At 46.8% G+C, this 24,857-nt stretch overlaps 2 protein-coding genes across 5 annotated transcripts in view; one reads left to right on the top strand and one right to left on the bottom strand.

The window, feature by feature from the left end:
- RHBDL3 (rhomboid like 3) overlaps positions 1–10,915 on the top strand; it is a 43,602-nt gene extending 32,687 nt beyond the window's left edge. For 2 of the 4 annotated variants that reach the window (XM_072938946.1, XM_072938947.1), the window contains exons 7-8: positions 3,928–3,988; positions 7,102–7,523. In XM_072938946.1, coding sequence (XP_072795047.1) covers positions 3,928–3,988; positions 7,102–7,373 — 333 coding nt within the window. In that variant the 3' untranslated portion in view covers positions 7,374–7,523. Of the gene's footprint in view, positions 1–3,927; positions 3,989–7,101 lie in introns of all 4 variants that reach the window. The other 2 variants (XM_072938944.1, XM_072938945.1) reach the window with 2 other exon arrangements.
- A 2,128-nt stretch (positions 10,916–13,043) lies between these two features.
- Positions 13,044–24,441, bottom strand: C16H17orf75 (chromosome 16 C17orf75 homolog). The gene is made up of 10 exons (XM_006211991.4): positions 24,206–24,441; positions 23,431–23,511; positions 21,691–21,816; positions 20,492–20,635; positions 20,234–20,288; positions 18,928–19,047; positions 18,216–18,280; positions 17,944–18,080; positions 16,999–17,102; positions 13,044–15,215 (listed from the first exon to the last, which is right to left on the bottom strand). Exons 1-10 carry the CDS (start codon positions 24,343–24,345, stop codon positions 15,000–15,002), a joined length of 1,188 nt encoding a protein of 395 aa, XP_006212053.2. The 5' UTR covers positions 24,346–24,441; the 3' UTR covers positions 13,044–14,999.
- Between the last annotated feature and the right edge of the window lie 416 nt (positions 24,442–24,857).

The raw sequence follows: 24,857 nt of genomic DNA, 5'->3' as shown, positions 1-24,857 counted from the left end.
ATACATATAATTTTTATCCTTATAAATCCCACCTGATGTCTGAGGAGAGAAACATCAGAAGAATCTGTCCTTTTCTGTGTCCTTTTTGACATAGAAAATGTTGAACACTTCTGTTCTCAGGACTCTATTTAAATGAGAGATTCTGCCTTAAATGAAAGTATGTCTTATTTTTCGTAAAAAACATTTTGAGTTTCAAAAAGCTTGTCATTTACATGAGGGGATTAAATCAAGAAACTATTTTATGGATGGCATAAAAGGCCAGCAATCAAGACTTCTTATTTTAAACACTGGAAGTATAAAGACACACATAACTGAATAATTTATTAATTGCCTTTTGCCGGGGCCCCTGGGGCAGTGTTCATTTTTAAATATACAAGATAGTTTCTCATACTTTGCCCCATACGATAGATGTTTTTCTAAACTGTTTGAGATCTAAATTGTCACAGATTGAACCATACCATCACAAAGCACAAGGAAGGATTCTTGTCTAAAAGACACAGAAGACTTCTGTGTGATAAGATTCATTTTATTAAGTAAAAATCCTTCTGTAGGACAAGTCATCACTCCCAAGTTATCTGTGTCATGTTCTCGTGTTTCCTGTGATGGGTTTTCTTGAAGTGATTTGACAAGAAATTGTTTCCACTGGGGATGTGTGAAGCTGCACTAGGACGGAGTATCCTGCCTTGGTTTCAGCCTCTGAGCCCTTCACTGGTTGGGTGAGGAAGACGCCAAGGGGACTGGTTACTACTGCCTTGTTTGCTGAGGTTGAGTTACCGTCTCACCCTGCTAGGCTCTGGGAGAGAATGAAAGTAAAGGACCTGAAAAAAAAAGTCTCTGTTCCCCAGGGGCTCTCAGGCTTTTCAACATTTATAGCTGCAGCAGTGCTGGCTTCGTGTGAGATTTTTTTCCTTCTCCCCTGTTGTTTCACTGTGCTTATTTTATTGGAGGAATCATGGGGATGGGGGGATGAGGCAGCTGGTGGAAAGGAGTGACTGGCTGGTTGTTAACCCCTCAGCTGCTGGGAGGCTGGTCATCTCCTGATGTTCGCTTAGCTCTAGGAGCTGCTGTGGCAGCCAGCAGGGGCAGACAGCACAGATAGACTGTGGCCTGGCCTCGGATGTGTGGGCGGACAGAGCCCTGGATGGGAACCCTATCGAGCTTAACATTAACTTACTGTGATCTTGCACGAGCCCTCCTGGACCCTCAGTCTCTTTTTCCCTCAAGTGCAGATCAGAGGGTGTGACTGGATCAGCTTGGCAAACTCCAGTGCCTTCCAGTGCCTGGCAGGTGTAGTAGGGGAAGCCGGCCTGGGGAGCAGTGGGGCAAAACTGGAGCTCCCCAGCCTCATCCAAGGTCATTGAGAGTCCAAAGATTGAAGTCCACTCTGCAGGGCAAACTCACCATCTTTTCCCCAGGTCTAGATACTGTCACTTACATGACTCCTACCACATGCCAGGCAGCGTTCCTAGTGCTTTACACATATTAATTCACGAATTCATTTCACCTTCACAACAAACCGCAAGGTAGGGAATTGAGACGGATACCGTTGTCATCAAATTTTCAAACGAGGGCGCTAGAAAGAAGGAATTCTGAGCCACCCACCCGTGGTCTTGCCAGACCCAAAATACAGACAGTGCTTTTTAAGACAGGTCCCAGATAGGGCCCAGAGGGGGCCTGGACCTCGGCTGAAGGAGAGAGCAGTAAATGCGATCTAGGCTTACTTTGCCCACCGTGTTATCACTCGGAACACAGTGAGAGATGCCGTCTTCTGGTAACTCTTTTGCTTTTAAGTGTGGTCAGTACATTCATATTGTGCAACCGTCATCACCATCTGTCCACACAACTCTTTCCATTTTTGCAAAACTAAAATGCTCCCCATGTAGCAACTCCCATTCTTCCCTGCCCCCAGCTCCTGGCAGCCTCTGTTCTACTTCTGTCTCTATGACTTTGACTACTCGGTATCTCGTATAAGTGGAATCAAACGTTATTTGTCCTTTTGTGAGTGGCTTAGTTCACTTAACGTCATGTCTTCAAGGTTCGAGCATGCTGTAGAAACTTCCCTTTTGAAGGCTGAGTAATATTCCATTGTATGCATATCCCACCTTTCGTTTCTCCATTTATCCATCCATGGTTACTTGGCTGGCTTCCACTTTGGGGGCCATCGTGAATCACACTGCTGTGAACGTGGGTGTCACTTCTAAGGAGAATGAAGGCCTGTGGATGGACATCAAAGGGAGGCAGAGCCTGGCGGGACAGTAGCAGGAAGAGCTTTTCAGTGATGAGAGCCCCTTCAAAGGGCTGCCCCAAGAGGCAGTGAGCTCCCTGTCATAGGGGCTGGAAGGCCATTTTGTCAGCTTCTTGGCAAAAGTGTCCCCATTAGGGGAAGATGGACTATCAGGTGACTCCCAAAGACTTTCTCTTCCCTAGAGCTTCACCCTGGGGAGGAACTGAGGGGCCACCCACTGTCAGAAAACTGAGCTCTCTCGCACTGGGTTGCCAGATCCAGTGGAGGACACTAACACCCGTTCTGCTCCCTGTCTCCTGGCGAGGCTCCTCTGTGGGCAAATGCCAGCAGGTGACAACGTTGTCCCGCCATCTACTTCTTAGCACAGAACACGTAAGCCAGCAAAGCTTAGACTTTCCCACCTAAAGAGGGGCCGTGTGTCACCCACCTTGCCTTTTGTGCTGAAGGATGTGCAGGTCACTGAGGAATCACGGGGAGAAGGGAGGCGATGGGCACGGAGCCCAGTGCGGCAGGATTTCTCCCTCTTTGGGCAGCTTCCCTGCATCCCACTTGGTCCACCGAAGCATCCATAGGCATTATTGTTGCGTTCAGGGCCTCTGTGAAGTTTCACACGTGTCCTTCAGCGTCAGAGGACTTTGAGACGTGCCCCTGAGCTGGGCTGGGGCCAGGCAGGGGAGGCAGGTGGTGGGGGGACAGAAGCCCCGGCTGTCCCCACTTGCCTCTTTCTGTAGGACTCACGTGTTCCAGGGAGATTCCAGGCTCCTTTCTGCTTCTGGGTAAATGGAATCGTGCTTTGAAAGCACTGCAGGAGTGCCCCTCAAAGGGATCCTGTGGCGAAGTCTTTTGTAAAGCCAACAGGCCTTTTGTAAGGTGAATAATTGTACTCTGATTATCTGCCTTGGAGGTTCAGAGTGTTCGGAGATTCTCAGGGGAAAGAGGGATTCGTCTGAAGACCATCTGCGCCCCCTCTTTCCAATGCCCAATTCTCTAAAGCATCCCCCCGGAGGGACACGTAGCCCTCGTTTGAAGCCTTGAATGATGGGAAACTCACTACCCCCCCCCCCACATAGCTCATTCCATCCTTGGACAGCTCTGCTTATTAGAAATGGAAGCTTATCCTGAACCATAAAAAAAAAAATCTCTCTGAAGTTTTCATCCATTGAGTCTTCCTCTATCAGGTTACACTGAATGTGCCCTTTCTTCGCCGTGACCCACTTGATAGGGCCAACAATGAACTTGACCCCCGAGGCTTCTCTTCACTCATCCCTCTGATGCAGGGCTTTGAGTTCTTGTATCGTCGTCATGGTTCTTCTTGGACTTGGCTTGGTTTGCGATCCCGCCTCCCTGTGCGACCATGGGACCCAGCAGTTGATGCCGCCGTCAGGTGTCTGTCCGGATAGAGGAGGCGGGACTCTCCTCTCGCAGGAGCTAGGTTCCTGTCCTCTGTTAGTGCAGCTCAAGAGCTTTTGTGCCAGTAATAAACCTTCCATTGCCTAACATCTCAAAGCCATGCTGGTGTGACCTGCAATTAAGCCACAGTCGCCTCACTCAGGACTTCATGGACATGATTTTCTTTCTTTTCTTTTTTTTTTTTTTTAATGTCGGGTTTCCCTAAGCGGGATGCATCTGCAGAGGAGTGGTCTGATCTGGAACTAATGGAACTCTCTCTCCTTTTTCCCTAGAACTGGTCAGGCATGAAGTGTCAATTCAAGCTGCTGCGAATGGCTGTGGCCTTGATCTGTAGTAAGTTCTGACGGGGCCGGCTGGAGGCGGGAGCCCTGTCCTGGGCCTGGGGTCGTGGAGCGGGTGGGGATGGCACAGTCCTTGCTCTTCAGGGCCTTGTGGTCAAAAAGCAAAGGGAGACGTGTCCACAGGGTGCAACAAAGTGGGGCTGTTATGAGACAGTCTGGCCTACAGTGCTGCTTCCTAACCTTTCTTCAACTTTTCACTGACCTGTAATGTGCAGACAGAAAAGCACACACAGGGGAAGTGTCCAGCTTAATGGTCGGGCTAAGAAGAAAATAACCTCTTTTTTTGCTCTTATTTGTTTTTTACTTAAAAAAATTTTCTTTGGTGTCAGTATTTTTATTTAAAAAAATGTTTTCCATCCAGTTTTATTGAGGTGTAATTGGCATACAGCCCTGTGGCACAATGACTGGACTTAAACACATCATGACATGGTTAGGACTGTATGTTTAGCAAGCATCCATCGTCTCCTACATATACCAAATGAAAGAAATAGAAAAAATATTTTTTCCTTGTAAGAAAAATAACTTCTTAATAAGCTTTTCAGTCATGGAGTCGATCCTTTGAGATCTCCTGTTGGAGGCTCAGGATGCCTTCCCAGAAAAAGGCTCACGCGCACACACACACACACTCTCTCTCTCTCTCTCTCTAAAACTTACAGTTTAGCAGACTCACAAGCCATAGCTAATCCATGAGCCCCTAGGAACAACTGCAATGGGGCCTTTGCTGGGAGAAGTCAGTCTACCTACAGAGGGTGTTTTGAGTGTGAAAGAGGCGGGTGTTCACCTGGTAGACAGGGTGTTAAGGGGGCATTTCGGGTGCAGCATGAACAAAGACACGGGGGGTGAAGGGTCATGGCTGGCAAGTCGGTTCACCAAACTGACCCATGAGGTTCAGGTCTGTGTATGATTGTATAAGCGATCATAAGAGTCAGATCACGGAGAGCTTTAAACACGTAAGAGAAAGATTGGATTTCATCCTGAAGGCAATGGGAGGCCACTAGAGGGCTGTAAACAAGAGAGGTGCTGACAGCTTTGAGTTTGAGGTGACTGGTCAGGCCGCAGTGTGAAGGAGTTGAGCGGGGGCGGGGTAAGACCTAAGGCCAAGGGGCTCATTCTGAGATGAGTCCGAACAGAAGAGAGAAGAGGGGACGCAGATCACCGTCAGTCCCCGGAACACGGCTCTGAAGAGCGGATTATCGTCAGGATTAACTTACAGCCTCAGAGCGCGAAGTTCTTTGCCCTGGTCACCTCACCTTGAGATGGTAGCGCCAGAATTCAGATCCAGCCTGTACCGTGTCTAATGCCCAGTACTTTAGCCAGGCTGGGCAGGAGCTCCTGGACTGTCACTGCCGCAGTCAGCCACCTGCTACGTGGGGAAGAGGGAGATTGAGCGAGAACAAACGTGGGATGGAGGAGGGGCCTGGGTGGGCCCCACTCACATCCGCTCTCACATCCCTTATAGCCCATGGCTTCCAGGGCCCTCTGATCTCAGTTTCCTGGATGGGGTTGGAGTATCTCTAATCCCAGAGAGGACCCTCCTGCCCTAAAATTCACAGACTCTTTGAGCCAGGGCAGTGGTGGGGGGCAATGGAGGGGCGCATGGCTTCCTTGTCTGCTTAGACTCATTTGTCTGTTTGCAAGGAAGGGAACAGAAGCAGAAGTCTTGCTGTTTAAAAGAATCCAACTCCAAGTATCATAAAAACTAAAATGCTGTTTCAGAGCCGGGACCAGTGCCTTTCAGCCTTCCCTTGTGGACCCCCAGGACCTGGAAAACAAAGGCAGGAAGATAGCCCGGGCCATGGGAGGTGCTGTGGGGAGGGCACGGTGTCCGTCCCTGGCTGCTCCTTTTCCGCCATCTATCGGCCATCCCTGGACTCGCAGGGCCCAGGCCAGGAGCTTAGGCAATTCCCAGGGGAGTGGTGTCCCTGGAGGTGCTAGCACCTCTGGCGTGGTCAGGGTGGAGAGGGGCGCACTGGCTAATTAAACGGTAACTGAGTAAGTGCAGAATTCCCCTCGCAGGCTTTCAGTCTTTCAGATTTGCCTTGGTTTCCTCATCTGTCACGTGGGAATGAGTTTGGGTGGTGGGTGATGAGATGGCCCAGCTCCCCAGCATCTGTCCTCTCAAGAGAGAACATCCCCATTGGATTGGCGACCCAAGAAGTTCGTGCCGGAAGGACGGATTGGAGAGCGGGATGGGGGCGTTTTAGAATCTCTTAAGATTGAATTCTAGCTCCTTGTTGGGACCATTTATTTCCATTTCTTCCTTGCCCTTCGCCCCTTTCATCCCTTCCTTCCACAGAAGCGCTGCTTCTGAGGGTCTTGAGATAGCACAGGAGGCCACTTGATAAACTGTTAAGAACTAACACACACTGAGGTTATTATTGAGTTTCCCAAAGTGCAGCCCGGTTCAGAGGGGCTGAGACCTGATACAGGTGAGGGAACTCAGCCTCTGAGGTTCCGGCCGCAGGGGTGTGAGGGGCCTTTGGGCTTCTGCACGAGAGCTGTTCCCTGCCTGGCATGCTCTTCTTAGCATCTTCTCTCTCTCTCTCTTTTTTTTTTTTTCCGTGGGGGGAGGTAATTAGGGTTTATTTATTTTAATAGGGGTGCTGGAGATTCAACCCAGGACCTTGTGCATGCTAAGCACACGCTCTACCACTGAGCTATACCTTCCCCTCTCTCTTTTTTTTTTAATGAAAGTGTAGTTGATTTACAATGTTGTGTTAGTTTCCTTAGGGTCCTCTCCTGATATTCAAATGTCACCGCTTTAGCAAGATCGGGCCTGATTCCCCAAACTAAAGAATCCCCCTTCTTTAAAGCCGGCATTGATTTTAAATCACCATTCCCCCCCCCCAATAGAATTTCTTTTACTGAAATTATCTTATGTGCTTAATTGTATGCTGGTCGATTGCCAGGCCCTGTAAGCTCTGGGAGAACAGAACATCTCTGTCGTCTCCATGATGACATCTCCAGCGCATCTAGCAAACGCTGCTTGGCCTGATGGGGAGTGAATGAGTTAGTGGGTGGATGGATGGAGAGAGTGCAAGGCTGCCCCCTCAGCCCCCAGCCCCTGGCCCTCCTGTGACTTCTCTGTGCTTCCTCCCCTTGCAGTGAGCATGGAGTTTGGGCGGGCTGTGTGGCTGCGGTTCCACCCATCAGCCTATCCCCCGTGCCCTCACCCGAGCTTCGTGGCGCACCTGGGTGGCGTGGCTGTGGGCATCACCCTGGGCGTGGTGGTCCTGAGGAACTACGAGCAGAGGCTGCAGGACCAGTCGCTGTGGTGGATTTTTGTGGCCATGTACACCGTCTTCGTGCTGTTCGCTGTCTTCTGGAACATCTTTGCCTACACCCTGCTGGACTTAAAGCTGCCGCCACCCCCCTAAGGGACTGGAGGACCCTGGCAGGGGAGGGGAGGGAGACGCTGCATCAGCGAGAAGCAGTTGCTTCTTTTTCTCATCACCAGCGCAGTGAGGCCGGGAGGAGAGCACAGGAGGCGCTGGGCCCCTGTGATATTTGTGTTCAGATTTGCACAGACAGTGGAGCCATTTTTCTGAAAGGCACCTGCTGGAGGAGTTGGATGTGGCTTCCACAGTCTTTCTGGACTGTTCTGAAGACATTGGGCCAGGTCAAAGGCCTGGGGCGGGGTGAGAGTGGCCGTGCGCTTGGGCTGGGTGTGTCCTGTGTGTCCAGGAGTCCCCTCCCTTGTCACAGATTGGGCAGCAGCCTTCTCCCCCATCCCCCACCCTGAGAGACCCTAAGAATGAAGGGAGGCCCGAGGCCGTGGTGGCCAGGCGGGCCCTTGTCCAGCCCAGAGGTAAGTGCTGGCCGGGAAGTGATCCCTCCATAGCTGTTGGGTCTGGAGCTCCGGAGTAGAAAGGGGCCTGGGGAGGCCCAGGGCGTCCTTTCGCGCCTGTTGGTGGGCACTGGGGTGTGGCCTCTAGTGCCTGGGGTGGGCAGAGGAGGGAGATTCTATAACTCCAGGCCCCACCCTTTCCCTGGGGGTACCCAGCAAAAGGATCCCACGTAGGAGGGAAGAATGAACTTCACCCCAAGTTCCGCCCTGGGGAAGGGCGTCAACTGTGGACTTCCCCCGGAGTGCTGACATCTCACGCCAGTGCCCCAGCATCCCTGCCCTGCTTTACCTTTAGGGTCTTTTCCTTCCCTTCCAGTGCCCTGACCCCACTGTGTCCCTGTCCTTTGCTTACAGAGACGATGTTCAAGTATGTGTGCGCGTGCGTGTTTGTGCGTGTGTGTGCATGTGGTTTGGTGGGCAGATGCACACGTGATGGGAAAAACAATGTGAGGCCAGTTGGAGGCTGCAGAGGAGGCCCGGAGGGGCAGTGAGGGGGTGTGGGGGAGTCTGTGTGAGAAGAGGGAGGGCGCTGGAGTGGGGGTTGCTTCCCGAGGATCCTTGCTTTGAGCAAAGCTGGCCCCTTCTTTCCCATCCCCGTGCCTCCACTTCCCAGGCGCTTCCCTGAGAATCGCTGACCAGTGGGAGACTAGCTGTCGGGGAGGGAGACCTGGAGCCCTTCTGGGGACCCTCAGGCTGCTGAGGTTTTCCTTGCCTTTGCCAGGTTCCATTCTGATTCCAATCCAGAATAGCCTTCCTTTCTGAGAAGATTCTGTTCTGTCTCCCCTAGGAGGGAAGGGGCTTTGGGGGTGCAGGAGAGGCTGGAGCAGGAAGGTTGAGGCCAAGCGTTCTTCTGAGTCGGGGGCACAGGAGACTGCAGTGAAAGGAATTCCGATTCAGAGAGTAAACTGCTTCTGGAGAATTGTTGGGTACTTGGATGAGTGTCAGAGGTGAGGGCAGCCTGCAGACTCAGGTGCTCAGAGTTGGGAGGGAACTTGGAGATGATCAAATCCAGCCCCCTACCCATTGCATAAGTGGGGAAACAAGGCCAAGGGAACGACCCTGATGGGAGGGTGTGGGGAGGACACATGACAAACTCTGCCATTCCTGCTCTGGAAACCACTGGCAGCTCAGGAGGACCACAGCCTGGGGGGCAGAGGGACTGGTCTGGGCAGGAACGAGGGCAGGAGTTACCTCCTGCCAGCCACATATCTGTTGGAGCCCTTACATATACTTAGCTCCAGAGTCAGCCGGGCCAGGCATTCGGGGATCTTGGGCCACTGCGTCTTCTTGGCCCCAGTAATCACCTGAAGATGAGCAGAGTTTTCCTACCCAGGGACACCCCCATCACCCCCAGGCTATACCAAGACTTTCCCTGTCTTTGCCCAACGAGAAACAGATTGTCCTGGTCCCTGCACATGGCTCTTGAGGTCACAGTGCACTTGTGCCAATGCTGTGCCAATGACAGCCAGCCCTGGCGGCTGGGCCCAGGTCTCTGGCTGAGCTGCTCCAATGGGGGCATCTTGTCTGTGCCCTGCCAGCCTTTCTCTGCCCTACTGAGAGAAAGGTGTGCTGGAAGGGTCCACTTCTTAGGAGAGGGGGCTGAGATGGAATCGGGGCCAGGGAGACCTGGGTGAGGATGGAGAATGGGGCCTGGGCCGTGGGCTGCTGCCACGCTAACCCTGAGTCATGCTGTCCCCTTTTGGAGGGACAGGGGCAGCTGGTGCCAGATCCTTCTCCTGGCACCCGAGAGTTTTGTCCAGTGCAGCCTGGAGAGGGGCTTTCCTCTCTCAGGGGTGAGAAGACTTAGAACCAGAAGGTTCTAGAAAGCCCTCAGAAAAGCACCCAGTTCTGTCAGGGCTTCAGATGGAAGCCTGTTATGGAGAAGGACTGCCTGAGGCAGAAGTCCCACCTCCCATCCTATTAAGCCTGCCCTGCAAGGTCTGGGATGAGCTAAGGGAGCCTCCTCTGCAGCTCAGGCCACCAGCCCCGGCTGCTCCCTGTCCAAAAGCAACCTTGAAGCCCACCTCCACCGCCCTCTCCCTGTATCCCTGCCTAGTTGGGAAAACAGTTTCTGTGTTTTGGAGACAGCGCTACCTATATATATATATAAGGGGAGGCATTGTCTCAAACTCAGATTTACTGCACAAACTGCTTTGCCTATAAACCGGCTCTAGGAAACATGCTGAGAAATCAGCATAAATGTTTCTATGACGTCTAAGCAGGGCCACACAGTGGTGACATCAGCCACTTCACATGATCCAGGTCTCCAACTGAGGGCCAGGAGACAGCTGTCTGGTAAGGAAGGTTTACTCTTTGGGGCCTGGCTTGCTCCTCAGCAGGTCCCTTTGTGCCCAGCACCTGCCAGAACTCCATCCCCATCCACCCTCCTGCCTCAGCCAGTATTCTCCACCCCTCAACCTCCCCTCTGAACCCCCATGGCCAGCGTGCTGGGAAGCAGAGGGTGGAGTGAATCTTGTAAAGGCCAGCCGGCCTTTCGTCCACTGGATACAGAGATTGAAAGCTGGGGATTCCCTAGTCAGCAAGCCTAGACTCACTCCCTCCTCAAATGGAACAGGAATCACAGAAACGGGCGGAAAGGGAAACAAACCTTCAAAGGAGAAATTTCATTTTAATGACACCATTAATCACTCGTTTTTTAATTAGGAAAAGGTCCCTAATGAGACGCTTTTGCCAGCTAATAGGATTCTCCATTTCCATGAGAACCACGCTTGCCCGGAGGATTAGGGGAGTCGCTGCTCACCAAGCCAGGATCCTCCCCCAGTGTCCAATTTTGTTTGCAAATAATGCTGATTCCCAGGTGCGGCGGACGCCCTTTCCTGGCATCACTTGCGTTGCTCCCTGTGCTGGCTGGAAAGCGCCAACACTCCTCTGCCTTAAAAGACTGCCAGACACAGATCTTCCCCCCCAGGACTTGAGTAAGTGGGAGAACACAACAAAACACAAGCTGCAATGTTTGTTTCTAAGTATTTTTGTATTGTGTACATTCTGTATATTTTTGTTGTAACATATTATTTGAGCACAGATTCCATTAAAGATTCTTTTTTTCTTTAAGCCATCGGTCATTCAGGAAGTGACCTGGAGGGCTGGCATTGGAGCCTGTTTCATCTGGGGCCGGGTCAGGGCGGGTGGGAGAGGGCTGACGGCAGTGGGGGTGGCGCTCTGATTTACGCGCTACAGATGGGGCGTCCATGCTCAGTGCTGGTGTTTCCAGCTTGGTGGCTCTTAACCTTTCGTGAATTGCTGAATTCTCTTGAGTGGTTGCTGAAAGCTGTGATTTCTCTTCCGATAAAAATGCACAAGTAGACAATGTTGCATACGACTTAGGGAGAGAAGGCTGGGAAATAAGGAAGCTCATCCACAGTTTCAGGTCAGGAATCTCTGTGCCAGCGGTCCTGGTGGGTGCCCCGCCTTCCCCTCCCACTTTACACTGTACTCCGATGAGAGATCAATATTTTCACTGTTATCATTGGAGAAGTCTTCTTCAAAATACCCTAGGTACTTCCTTTTTTACCCCAGTAGCCTCGTGTTTAGGTCTTTCTCGGGGCCGTCTGCACTGTGGTCTTGAGGAAGGGATGGGAATGTTCTCAGGGTAAAAGGGCATGGACAGTTCATACAAAAGGGGACGATAAGAGGAGCGTAAATGTGAAAGGTGGAGCCTGGTGCTTGGTGAGTGGGCTTTGGCTGGGTGAAGCCTGGGAAAGTGAACTTGTGCTCACCAGTTTTCTAAGCTCATGGCGGTGTGCTGTCATTTTGCCATTCATTTCTGTCACTTGAGGATTAAACCACCCTGTTAAGTTCGCAGTGGGAGTTATTTCCTCTAATGTTTTCATATCAGCTTCCTGTGTAGCATTTAAAAATATTTCTAAACGCTGCAGAAGTCATCCCAGAACAGACTTCAGAGCACAGTGCAGGCAAAACGTCCGAGAACCCAGTTCTGTTTGGAGTGTGACGAACCGGCTCCCCTAGAAGGGAAGTGGGGACCCTGTGGGAGCATCAGTGCTCCTGCACGTCTGCTCCAGGCTCCGACACCCAAAGGCAGTTGAAGGTAAGCTTCCTGGCAGCCAGAAGCTGTTTCTTTACCTTGCCTTTGGCCTCCTGCACTTCCCTCTTCACTCTTCTGCTTCCTCCCTTCTACCAGATTCTCATTCTTACCATAACTTAATGAGTTGTTTTCCAATAATGCGATAATTATGAAGACAATCTACTGGGTTCCTACTATGGGCTAGGGCCCTGGCATATCTTACTCTCATTCAATTGCACAGGAACTTGGTGCGAAACGGGGAGAAGTACACCCATAGTTAACACACGAGGGGATGGCTTAGAGAAGTTTAGCAGCTTGCTAGTAGGATATGGCATGGCTGGATTCGTACCCAAGACTGCCTGGCTCCACGTTCTCAGCCCTCAGGTATTTGTATGTGACTTTAAGGACACAAAGTCTGTAGACACATCAGGGTGGTGGTTTAGAGACCCAGTCTCGTTGCGCTGGGCCTAGGCCCATTCGGCCATAGTCGTGAACCTCGGAACATTCATCCGGTGTTCACTTAACAGGATCTCCGCTTTGTCAGCCCTCTCAGAAGCAGCTGATGAGAAAATCCACAGGTATCGATTCATTACTGCTCCCTATCACCCCCGATTTCCAGAATCTAGCATTTATGCCAATTCAGAGTGATTTAAAGTCTGTAAGACACATTTAGGAAGTTTAGCAGATCAAGGACTTGGAGCTGCCGTCCTAGACCTCCAAGTGGAAGGACTTCATTGAAACCAGCGGGGTTTCCATGGCTGAGAAGATACGTGGTTGGGAAACTTTAGTCCTAGTAACTGAATCCTATTTCTGAGAAGCCTGCAGGCTTTCTTGGCAATCTAGTGTAAGTGATCCTCTGGTCAAGGACAGACATTCTGTCATCGTTAATAATGAATGAGAGAGAAAGGAATTGACTTGGGTTATTGAGTTTGACACGTGTAAATTTACTGGACAATGAATAAAACATCGTGATGGAAATTGCTCTTACCCTCTTGCCTGATGCCTCCTGCAAGAGGCAGAAAGGTGTACCCCAGCAGGTGATTGATTTCCTTCAACAAATTCCTCAGCAGAATAAGTACAATTGCCCCATAAACTTGTGAATTAATAAAAATGTCAGGTTGGAGAATTGAGCTCACTGAGTAAAAATGACCACGTTGGTGAGAAGCTAAGATGTTTTATTATTACTATTAAAAATATAATTACAGGTAAACTGAGACCAACTGAGATGCATGACAGACATTTCCTTTGTACGTACAGCACACAAAGAGTACGTAATGTATTCCACACCTGAACAAATCCTTTGTAAAACTTTAAAAGTTAATGTATTAGCTTATTAAAATGTCAGTACAGTGCATGTTTCTAGTCATGAGCTCTTTGAGTCTCTTCTCAGGGCCTGCAGGATGTTCACCTCCGTCTCACTAGTCGCCTCACCTGCAGTAGTGATGCAGCAACCCTTTTAAAATGAGGCTGTACTGTATACAAGTGTGTCATGTAGTGAGCCGACATTACAAAAAATAGAAAAGTACATATAAAGAGTATGTAGTTACGCCTTGACTCGATCCACAAGTGACTGGAAGCAGGTAATACATTTGTCTTCAAATGCTATTTACAACATGGATCCTTGAATGATATGTGGATTTGAAGATGAAAAATATGTTTTCCAGACTCAAAATGTTGATGTCCTAATGTTGTTTATTTAAAAAATTGATTTCCAAGTGAGCAACCCTACATCAGAAAAGGTCAGATTCGAGGGTTGTGCCATAAAATTGCTTGTTTCCCATAGTCATTCTGAGTTTAATACTATAAAAAAGATGCTACTTGGACTTTTTTTCCTACACTGACTACAATCCAAGTTATTAAAGTTTAAAACCACATGAAAGCCTTTCTGAGGATCCTGAATTGTATTTCTCGTTAAAAGAAAAGAAGTGGCTTGGTGAGTCATGTCTCCAGACTTCTACAGAAGAGAAAGCAGAATCCTGTTGTCAGTCATTTTGAAAGTTAAAACTCAGCACTTAATGTGAATTTAGATGAGTTTAGGAGAGGATTTTTACAAGCTTGTGTTCCACGGAGCAGTCGGGGTGGGTCTCCCGAGGGCAGTGAGAACACAAGACTTCTGATCTTCTAAACAAAAATCATTATCAAATGGATTTATTAAAGAGCTCTGCAGAACAAACTGCAGCTGTATGTGTGCAGCTACGGTCGGCTTCTGTGGGAATTATTATAAATGGCTCTAACGGAGGGCACTTTCGATTGATTCAGAGTAAAACAATATAAGGCTTATAACAAATGTACAAAAAACTAAAATCAATGAGTAAGTCTGACATGAAGAATCTCTGTTTGCTTTATGTAATAGTTTGCTTGTAAAATTTAAGTACTTTGTTTCTTTCTTTAACATTCTGCTTAAAAATTCCAGCATTTCCATATAACAGAAAAAAGAAAATACAGGCTGTTGGCAAACACCTGTGAACAAATGAATGAAGGAAAGTGATGGGGCCAATTCTGCAGTAGTTTTCCATCAGAGATGTTTTACCTTAAACTAGTGTGTCTATTTTTAAAGCTCATTTCATTCCTTACACATTCATGATTTATTTGCATATTGACATCAAAGCTGGCCTCATCATCCATGCCATTATCAATCAGACCAAAAAAGTCTATCAAGCACCCACAGGATGCACAGATCTGTCTTTGAAACGATGTCTTATTGTTAATTTGTCCTAAAATTAGGAATACATTTTTTTAGAAGAGGCTATAGAACATTGAGAAAGAAGTATCATGATCTTTCTGGGAAGAAAAGTTGCTAAATATTGCAGCAAACTCCTCAGAGAAGCCACAAAATCACCTCTGAAGTTTTTTAAACAATAGCTCTCTGAAGTCTAGAATTTATGGGTCCAGCAAATGTAGAAACTTCACAACTTGAATGCACACCTCTCTAAGACTCACTGAAGACGTTCCTCAGATTCTTATGTCTAATTAAGTTCAATCTTAAAAGTACAAAAGAAAAGCTAGAATGTTTCAAATAATCTTAAATAGCAGTCCTACGACAACTGTAACAATTGCAGTTTCGAACACCAAGGCTTGGGTAACTTCACAATACAATTTTCTCAAAACATGTGATCAGAAACTTTGGGCAAGAGCTTCCTTCATAAATTCTTCAAGGACGGCTACCACATTTTTGGCTTCAGGCATTTCTTCATGTTCCACCTTAACAATCTTCAAAAGGATGTCTCCACTACCACAGTTCTTTAGGAACAGGAAACACTTAAACAAAGCGTAATGATTCGTTTCTGCCTGCCGGATAAATCTCTTCAAATTATTTATGTCTTGTATGGCCTAGAGAAAGATTACCCAGTTAAATATGTATTTAGTGAGGTAATAAAGCCTGAAAAAGATCTCCTATCTAGCTGAGAACTCAACATATGTTGCTGAGATTTTTGCTTTTTATTTTAAATATTTTCATCATTTTTTTTCTGCTAATATGCTTTGCCCTTGGGAGAACAAAATCCCTTATATAAAGTGAAAATAGTTTATAGATCTCCTAAGGTGACAACATGCCTCCCCACCAGAATTTTGAACCCTTAGGCACAGAACCTCTTTTTTTATGCTTTCCAACGAGGATATGTTACAAATTATAAGCCTGATGTTCCTGAGAATTGGAAATGCAATGATACGTATGCAGGATCCACTGAAAAATATAAATAAATGCCTTCTAATGATTCTAGTTTTTGTTCTATTTAAATTAGAAAATTATTTTAATTATTATGAATAAAACTTATGGTACAAAATAGATACAGAATAATGCAAATTTATGGTTAAGATCTGGACCCTATTTGACAATTTATCAAAAAAAAAGATATTGTTTACATATAAAGAATGACAGGTAACATCTTTCATTAGCATTGCCTTTACAATTTATAATGTCATTATATCATCATAGTGGATAGATTTGCTCCATCTAAATGTCTATGTTTATTTACAAATAGTAAACTAACTTGAAAAAGTGTTCAGCCTGAATAATAAAGACATACAGATTTGAACAGCTATGGAGTGCCAATACTGAATTAATAAAAATAAATAAGATGGATAAAAACTGTTATATTAGGTTCTGCATAGAAAAGCCCCACACATTGCTAGCCATTCTGGAATTTGCTCCTATCTTTCTGAAGTACAAGCTGGCAATTTGCAATAGAAACCAAAACATTCATATCCTTTGACTCTGTAATCCCACTTTGGGGAATATACTCTACAGTGATAATCCAAGTGAAAAAAATATGATGCAGCAATGTCCCTTCTGAACATCTATCTGAAGAAAACAAAAATACCTACTCAAAAAGGTATCTGCACCCCCATGTTGACTGCGGCATCACCTACAACAGCCAAGACATGGAAGCAACCCAGGTGTCCACTGATGGATGAGTGGACAAAGAAACTGGTATATACACACAATGGAATACCACTCAACCATAAAAAAGAATGAAATCCTGCCATCTGCGACAATGTGGAAAGACCTCAAGGGCACCATGCTAAGTGCCAAATGAAACAAGTCAGGCAGAGAAAGACAAATACCACATGATCTCTCCTACATGTGAAATCCAAATAAATAAATAAAAACATGCTCCTAGACTCAGAGAACAGACTGATGGCCACCAGAGGCAAGAGGTATGGAGTGGGAGAAATGGGTGAGCTGTTTGGTTTTGGTTTAAATAACTGTATGGGGGGGGAATGTACTTTATTTGTTATTTATTTTTGGTGGAGGTACCAGGGATTGAACCCAGGACCTCAGGCCTGCTAAGTTCGTGCTCTACCACTGGAGCTATACTCTACCCTACCCCCGTAAATAAACTGAATTTTTTTAATGCACATAAAAACAGTGATATACCATTGTCACCTGTCAGATCAGCAAAGATAAAATGTTTTGATACCCAGTGGACTGGGTGTGAGGAAACTGGCACTCTCAATGCTGTTGGTATGAATGGAAATTGAGGATTCTAATTTTGAGAACGTCCTAGTTAATAGACGTCATAGCTGTACAGCAGATCTGTTACTCGGTCACTAGTACCAACCGAAATTTAGACAAAGATTGTATGTGGCACTTGGCAGACAGCCCATTAGTTACCTTTAGTTTAAAGTTCTCCAGGACTTGTCGAAAAAGAAAAGGGTTACCTCCTTCAGCACCATTCAAAAAAGCCTGCATCCAATCCTCACAAAACCGATTGCTTCCTAGAAAATATTTTAGAAAAATTACATAAATGAAAATGAAATCCTACAAAGCAGAAGACATTTATTCTTCCTTTTTATTTATTTTCTTTTTTAATTGAGGTATAAGAGACATATAACATTATATTAGTTTCAGGTGTACAACATAGTGATGCAGTATGGGTATACATTGTGCTATTCTTTCCTCCTTTAAAAAAAACACTTGTAATGAATTATTTAAGACTTCTATAATGGTCTAAAACAAGTGTACTCACCACCAAAATGGTCGCAGCTCCCGTGTGCCTCTCTTCCCAGGTGCATCCCCCTCCCTTCCCATCAGAAAGGTGTATCATACCCATGTCTTTCTTTAAACTTCTGCCACACACTTTTTTTCATCTCTAAGCCCTATATAGTATTGTTTTGCATATGTCAGAACTATGTATTTTTCTTTAATGGCTCTTTCACTATGTAGTAGGTTTGTGAGCTATCCTGGGACATGTGGCTCCGGTTCCCTCATTTCATGGCTACGTAGTATCCTATTGTGTGAATACAGCAGTTTGTCAATTTTCCTGTTCATGGACATTTAAGTTGCTTCCAGTTCTTCGCTATTTCAAAGTGTCCTTATGAACATCTTGTATCTGTCTCCTTATGTACCTATACAAGTGTTTCTCTCTATACCTAGGAGTGGAATTGTCAGGCAAGGCGTGATTTCCATGTTTCTAGAATAGCTATTGTTTTTGGCGATTCGGGGATAAACATGTAACACTGCACAAGGCAGGAAGGGTAAGTTTGTATTGCTGTTCTCAGGGCGAAAGCTGAGATCCACAGGCGCGCCAGGAAGGCTGCTTCCGAGGTCGTGGCTCACCTGCATTGTGGAACTGAGGCCGGGAGCCACTGCAGTCGATGATCACAGACCTATGCTGCTCCTCCGTCATGGCCATGCACAAAGATGTCATGGTGCCTTCGTGAATAAGGCCTTGGAGACTGGCCACACTCAGAAACCTGCCATACACACAGTCCTTTTCCACAAACAGGAAGGGAGGGAGAAGCAAATTTATTCTGCACTAGGGGACATTTAACAATGTATGTATCAGGCTTGCCGTGGAAAGGGTCTCTCTCGGCGAAACTGTTCTTTACCTGTTAATGTCTCTCTTTGTTTTTTCATCTGATTCTTTAACCTCAACAGGAGTATAACTCAGAGCCTATGAGAGAAAAATAAAGCCTAGTTCATCCCTGTATCCCACTTTTTCTTGTTGAGCAGCTACTTGTGACTAAACGTCACCTCCCCCAGTAACCACCAGGCTAAACGATGCTTGCCGGGCATGGCCCTGGAGCTCTCCAGGGCCTCGTCCCCCTGTTGCTCACTGATAGTCTGAAACCTGGCTTTACCCCCGATCTCACGAATCATCCAGCCTTACTGCATCTACCCGCCACGCATATCTGAATGAAAAGCCTGACCATTTACTCAAGCCTTCCCCATTGTCTGGATATTTTAGTGAATTTTCCATTTTTCATTGGCACATTTTGAATATAGTTAAAGTCAGTTTGAATTTTTGTTTTCCTTCACAAATTGTTTTGGAAATTACACCTCTCCCAGATCACTTCAAAAAGTACTTTAGAATGTTTCCTCCTATTAGGAAGACTCAGTATTTGCAATTCCCCCTCAGTAGTGCAGCTTCCTAGATCTGAGTAAATAGAGTGTGGTCCATCCTGATTGCAAGCATGGTCTGAATGAATATTCAGAGGAGGGAAAGTAATGTTTAGAGAAAATAAGTATGTCTTTAAATAATCCAAACTCTGCCAAAGTGATTCTCAATTAAGGAAGTGCTTTTGTTTGGGCAATACTTACAGCATGGAGCAGAAAGCTAAGCTTCTCCTGAAAGAGAAGAACCACCCTTTGGATTGGGCATACAACATCCTCAAACCAGCTGCTCAGGTAGGACTGTGTGTGGTTCTCCCCGGCCCTTTCCTAGACCAAGAGAGAACGTCATTTGCTTTAATATAAGCCTTCACCTTAGTGGACTTCACATTTCCTTCATGATACTCTTGACAGTGATTTCAGAACTGGAGACAGACATCCCCTTCTTTTAAACTAACACCACCAATTCACAAAAAGGAATTGTGATTTAACTTTGCTGGGCTTGTTGGGCAGAATGAGGATTTATTCGGTACTGCATTTCTTAAGAACACACTAAGAAACACATCATATAAAATGAAGAGATGGAACTGATAGGGTTCCGTGCTATTTCTTCACCGAGAGGAGTTGGGCATTTGCACGCGCCTCTCCTCCCACTGTACTTCGTACTCTTGGAGATACTCTCTCTCTGATTCTCGTCTCCCCAGCACTGGTGCAGTGTCTGAAGCAGCCATGTGTGAGCTTATAAAGTGCCTGTTGAATGACTGAAGGAATGCAGACAGATGTGAACAGGGAAGGACACAAGTCCAAGCATCAGAGTACTCAGCCCATTCCAGGTGTCAGAACCGCTGCCTTGCGCTCACCTGGCTCCCTGGGCGGTGCTGCTCGCCCTTGAACCCATATCCCCCGCTCACTCCTATGCTATCCTTTCTTCTCCTGCAGTGTCTTATAAGCACGTGCATGACAAGTAAAAGGAATTATTACCACATGTAATGGGTAGAAAATTTATAAGAATTGTGACTTAAGCTACTGCCACAAACTGTGTAGTTTTTAAAAGGTACGGATAGAGGAATCGATATGGATTGTATCCAATTCATAAAAGATTGATTAATGAAAAATGGTATGTTTCTGAGAATCTTTTTTGTTGTGTTCAAGGACAGTCATACCACTGCATAGCATGTCTCTGGTGCCAGTGACCTCATGGGCCATTAGTCTGACCAAACTATAAATCTCACGTGTCTAGAAATCAGGAGAAGAGCACCCTCTTCCTCACTTGGCCTCAAATTCAATGAATTGAATTTTTCATGGATACAAAACAACAGAAGCAATCTTGTGAAACTTAACAGCACTTATAGGACTATGTTCCCTGCTTCCCTTAACAAGCACCTTTCTACTAGCCCTCAGAGTAGCACATTTTCAGAATTTAAGTGTCTGTGTCCACCTGGATGATTCGACAAGTACAGCAGTTACATAATGTTAGTCACCTCAGTCTTTAAAAATATTAATGCAATCATCTTACCTCACAGTTCATGATTTTCAGCCCTTGAATGTACTTGTCCAATTCAAGCCTGAAAGTATGTTCTTAAGGAAGCAATAAAGGATGAATCAAGACAGGGTTTTATCTCTCAAAAGGTAATATAAAATCTCTCAAATAATTGTCAGTTCAAACAAGCCGAGACAAACTGGTCATCTGAAGGAATGAAATTCAAGTAATAATCCTCCACTTGCCTTCCAGCATTTTCTCACCTGCTATCCTTAAAGACCAAAGAAAGGATATAGCTCAAGTCCTTTTTCAGACCCTCCTAAAAAACAGACCACGTACTCTGAAGAATTATGCTCCAAGTCCATTGTTGCTGTTTCAGGAAGCAGTTTTTCTTGTTGGAAAAGGCAGTAGTAACAACCGACTCGGTAACCTGGAATTCTAGAAAAGGGAAAAAAGAGGTAAAATGTATTACTTTGATAATTCATGCCTGTAATTTTGTAGACTGCTCTGAGCCCTGGTCATCTTGCCCGGGCAGCACCATTGCACTGCTCAGCAGGTCAGAGCTTCTCAGGCTTTGTGGTTTAGTCATAACAGCAGAGGAAAACGAACAGACACCACCACGGGCTTCAGCTAAAGCAGCACCCAACTAACATGGAATGTCTTTGAATCCTCCTGTCTTACGTGAAACATTCATGTAAATTTCAGTCTTGTTCATAGTTTATCCATGTTCACATAAATATAATCATCTTTTCTCCCTCCCTCAAAACTTCATGAATCACAGAAGCCCTAGGCAGATGGGCCATGTTCACCCTGTGGCTTTATCTTTGGGATGTGGTCTTATACTCCTGAATTGACTTGATGCCAATATCATGGTCTGAAGTGAACTACAAGCAAGGGGTGTAATGGAAGTGTGGCTGGAATGCAACTGAGAACACCTATATTTAAACCTGAGTTCCATCAAGGTGACCAGCCTTGGGACCTGAGGGCGGGACCCACCTCCTTGGGTAAGGTAAGTATGATCCACTTCATCTGTTCAAAGCAGTCCTAGCTTTACAGCTTATTCTCCCTAGTCTTCTGACTCCTCTGGGACCCCAGTCCACTGACCTTACCTCTTTTTACAGTCCCTCAAGAAGGAGTTTATTTCCTCACCCGAAAATGGGATTAAGACTGTCTGCTCTCTCACCCCTTTGCAAGGAGAATGGCATCAAAGTTTGTGCATGCACTTTACAAACTGTAAAGTATACAATTCGAGTTTTGCCAGTGAACTCTTTTCTTCCGAGTACAAGAATACATAAGTACACTGAGGAGGCAGAGTCCCTGTCATTCATTTAATTCCATTCCACAAATGCTTGCGTATGAGGCCCAGTGCTCAGCTGCCAGGGAACAAAGATGAACTCGCAGGTCCAGCAGGAGCTGATCTTTTGGGGTTTCTCATCATTTCTCATATTCAGCTCAGAAATAAAATCTCAGGGCATAGCACATTTTACACTTACCTCAGCTCCACAGATGCAACATTACCCAGCCCTTCAAAGACGGCTCCCTTAGAAAGACGCTTAGCAATGAAACTGCGCAGCTCTGGCTCCACTTCAGATGGTAGATTAGTATCCGCCAAGGAGAGGCTTGACGAAGGAAAGACACACATTCCTTACCAGTGGACACTGCATTCACACTCCGTAAGTCAGACAGGATGTCGCTAAAAGTCCTCTTTAAGGACCTGAAAAAGCTCCCTATCTGACTTCTGCTGGTGAGGCTCCTAGGAATGTTTGTCACCCAATATGATCTACCTCATCTGTTCAATAATCTTTCCAGCTTTTTCTCTCTAGTATTAGGACTCCACTGCGCCTTACCTCCCTTTCACAGTCCCTCTAGTTTCTCATTCTCACTTCCCTCCTTATCTAGCTGAAATTCCACAGTCAGTCATTATAATCACACCCCTGCATACATTCTCAGTCAGCCTGTTTATTTTCACCTCCCTGTACTTGCTCAGCAAAACTTCAGCCCTGCTTAGTCCGGCTTTCTCCCTACTCTGCACCAGCACCTATGCAGGTGAAAGTAGCTGGACAAAAACCTACATTCACAGTGTCTAGTCTCATTTTACTTACTTTTTTTTTGAAGGGAAGGGAATTAGGTTTATTTATTATTTTTAGTGGCGGTACTGGGGATTCAACCCAGGACCTGTACATACACTCTACCACGAACTGTACCCTCCTCCTTCTAGTCTCATTTTAAATTAATGACCACTGACCTCAAGTGGGCCCTCACTGCTGCCCAGCTATCACTACCTTGCCTGGTTCACTGTCTTCTACTCTCCTAGATCACTATTTCACACCTCTTCTTCTCTCCTCAGTCCTCCCACTACCTACTACCCATGAGTAACCACACCAGCTTAGTGATCATTTTTATGAGCTAAAAATAACAATTTCAGCTTGGTTTAGATTAGAAAATAAACAGAAACTATAATTTGAATATGCAGGAAAAAAAAGATCTTCTAGCACCAAACTTCCCAATAGAGAATCTGAACTTCTCACATCTTCGGTTTCATATTATGGAAAGTTTCAAACATATAGAAAGTAGAGAGAATAGTATAATGAACCCACATGTACCACCCAGTTTTGACAATTATCAGCTTATGGCCAGTGTTGTTCCACATGTACACCCCTGCATTGTGCATACCCTCTCACCTCTCAGAGTTATTTTGAAGCAAAGTTCCAGGCATCGTATTATTTCATCCCTAAATTTGCATCAAGTGTTAAGGTTCATTCATTCACTTATTTAATAAATATATATGAAATGTCTACCCTATGCCTGGTACCACTCAAGGTACTAGGTAGAGAGAGATCAATTAACAAAAGAAAGAGCAGTCTCTGTTGTCTTGGAGTTTACATTCTAGTGTGAAGCAGAGAAGCTATGAAAGGATATTAACAGGGAGAAAAAAGGAGGATATTAAATTTCTTGATCCCCATATGATATTGAATATTTACTGGAGTCCCAATCAGGAAGCTCAGAATAACTGGCTGGCTAATGGCCAGGGGCACTATCAGTATCAGGATCTGCCCCAGCCTCGAATGAATGAACTAATGAGGAAAGCGAGATGAGGTCCCTAGGGGGCAGGTGGGCTTGATGGATTGACTCAGGAAAAGCTGAGTGGGGATAGGGTACCCACTGACATCTGCAGGCCAGAGATACCCTCAAGATGAAAGCACATACACGGGTTACGGCCAAACTGTTTTTACCTGAAATCATCACCAGATGGAGTTTCTGCGTTTGTGCCGCTAGGGCTTCCATCATCACTGTCCGCTCGCTGCTGTGCCAATCTGCACGCCACAGAAGCAATTCAGCTATTAACTATGGGCTCTAACTCAAGTGGGGTATGGGGAGCCCCGCAAACAGTCAACTAAAAATGCTGCAAGACAGAAGTGCGTGAACCCTCCAGTGCCTATTTTCATTGACAGGGAAAACCCACAGAACAGTGCTGACCAGAGTCCCTTCTCTCTCTCGGCCACCTAAGGGGTGGAGGAAAGGCTTAATCAAATATTGGGAAGATTCAAGGAAATTTTCTGTTAAAAACAGACTTTACAGGGCCAAAAGAGCCCCAAGAAGTCTGCCCGGGTGGAGGGAAAAGAGGCCGCAAGGACAGAGGGTAAAGAAAAGGTGAGGGTGGCGGTACGGATGTGGGGACTGGAGATGGAGGGAAGAGGGGGAGACAACGACAGGAAGGACAGGCGACGGGAATCGACATTATTGAGCATGCAAGACTGAGCTAAATAAAGGGCAGGGGCGACAGAAAGGGGCCGAAAAGATGACAGGGAAGCACAGAGCGAAGAGGCATGGGAGGGCACAAAAGTCCGGGACGGGGGCGGGGAAGTACGGCGTGAGGCAAGGACTGCCCTGAGGGCCAGAGCTCTTGGCCCGGAGGGAAGAAGACGGCGTTCCGGAGCCGCCAGGCTGCGGGGCTGGGGGTGGGCTGCGGGGCCGGGGCGGGGCCACACGGGCGGCCGGGCGCTGCACCTGCTTCCGCGGTAGCTGTAGAGACAGTAGTGGCTGCTGGGCGGCGGCTCGAGTCTCCGCTCCTCAGCGGAGCCACCCTCCTCGCTGCTCTCTAGTTCCTTTTCATCCCCATCCAGCGATTCCCGCAAAGAGGGGAGCATCGCGGCGGCCTCGGCGGCCTCCGAGCGGCCGTGTGTCCCCGCCAAACCGCTCCCCCGCTGCCGTACAGTCCTCGGTGGCCGGGCCCGTCCGGCTCCCGGCCCTCGCGCACGTGCGTTCCGTTGGTTTCCCGGGCCTCAGGCGAGGAAGCTAGTCTGCGGGGTGTTTCTCCCGGCCCGGGGCCAGTGGGGTGTTAACTTACCTCTGCAGAAAGACTTTACCACTTCTGTTTTATCTTCTTCTTTTCTGCCTCCAGTTTCAGACGTCTAGGTGACTCTGTGTGTGATAAAAGTGGTGCAACTAACCAGCCGCCTGGAAAGGAGTAAAGCTTCTTTCCTCTTCCTTCCCGGCGCGCGAATACACAAGCACCTACGCCAGTTTGAGGAAAGATGGAAGAATTTACGTTCTTAAATCTCACCCTCAACACACACACAAAAGAGGTGAAAACATGGGAGACTTAAAAAAAAAAAAAACTTTTGAAGGAGGCCTTTCTAAACATTAACGAAACACTTAG

The sequence above is a fragment of the Vicugna pacos genome, chromosome 16 (assembly GCF_048564905.1).
Source record: "Vicugna pacos chromosome 16, VicPac4, whole genome shotgun sequence".
Taxonomy (NCBI): domain Eukaryota; kingdom Metazoa; phylum Chordata; class Mammalia; order Artiodactyla; family Camelidae; genus Vicugna; species Vicugna pacos.
This window is presented reverse-complemented; position numbering and strand designations above follow the sequence as displayed.

What these genes read in the sequence shown, in the direction of transcription:
- C16H17orf75 (XM_006211991.4), bottom strand. Translation starts at nt 24,345, where the DNA reads ATGCTCCCCTCTTTGCGGGAATCGCTGGATGGGGATGAAAAGGAACTA. An exon ending in TACAGCTACCGCGGAAGCAG is followed by an intron (nt 23,512 to 24,205) that starts GTGCAGCGCCCG and finishes TGTGGCGTGCAG; the next exon opens with ATTGGCACAGCAGCGAGCGG. An exon ending in ACAAAGAGAGACATTAACAG is followed by an intron (nt 18,081 to 18,215) that starts GTAAAGAACAGT and finishes TGTGTATGGCAG; the next exon opens with GTTTCTGAGTGTGGCCAGTC.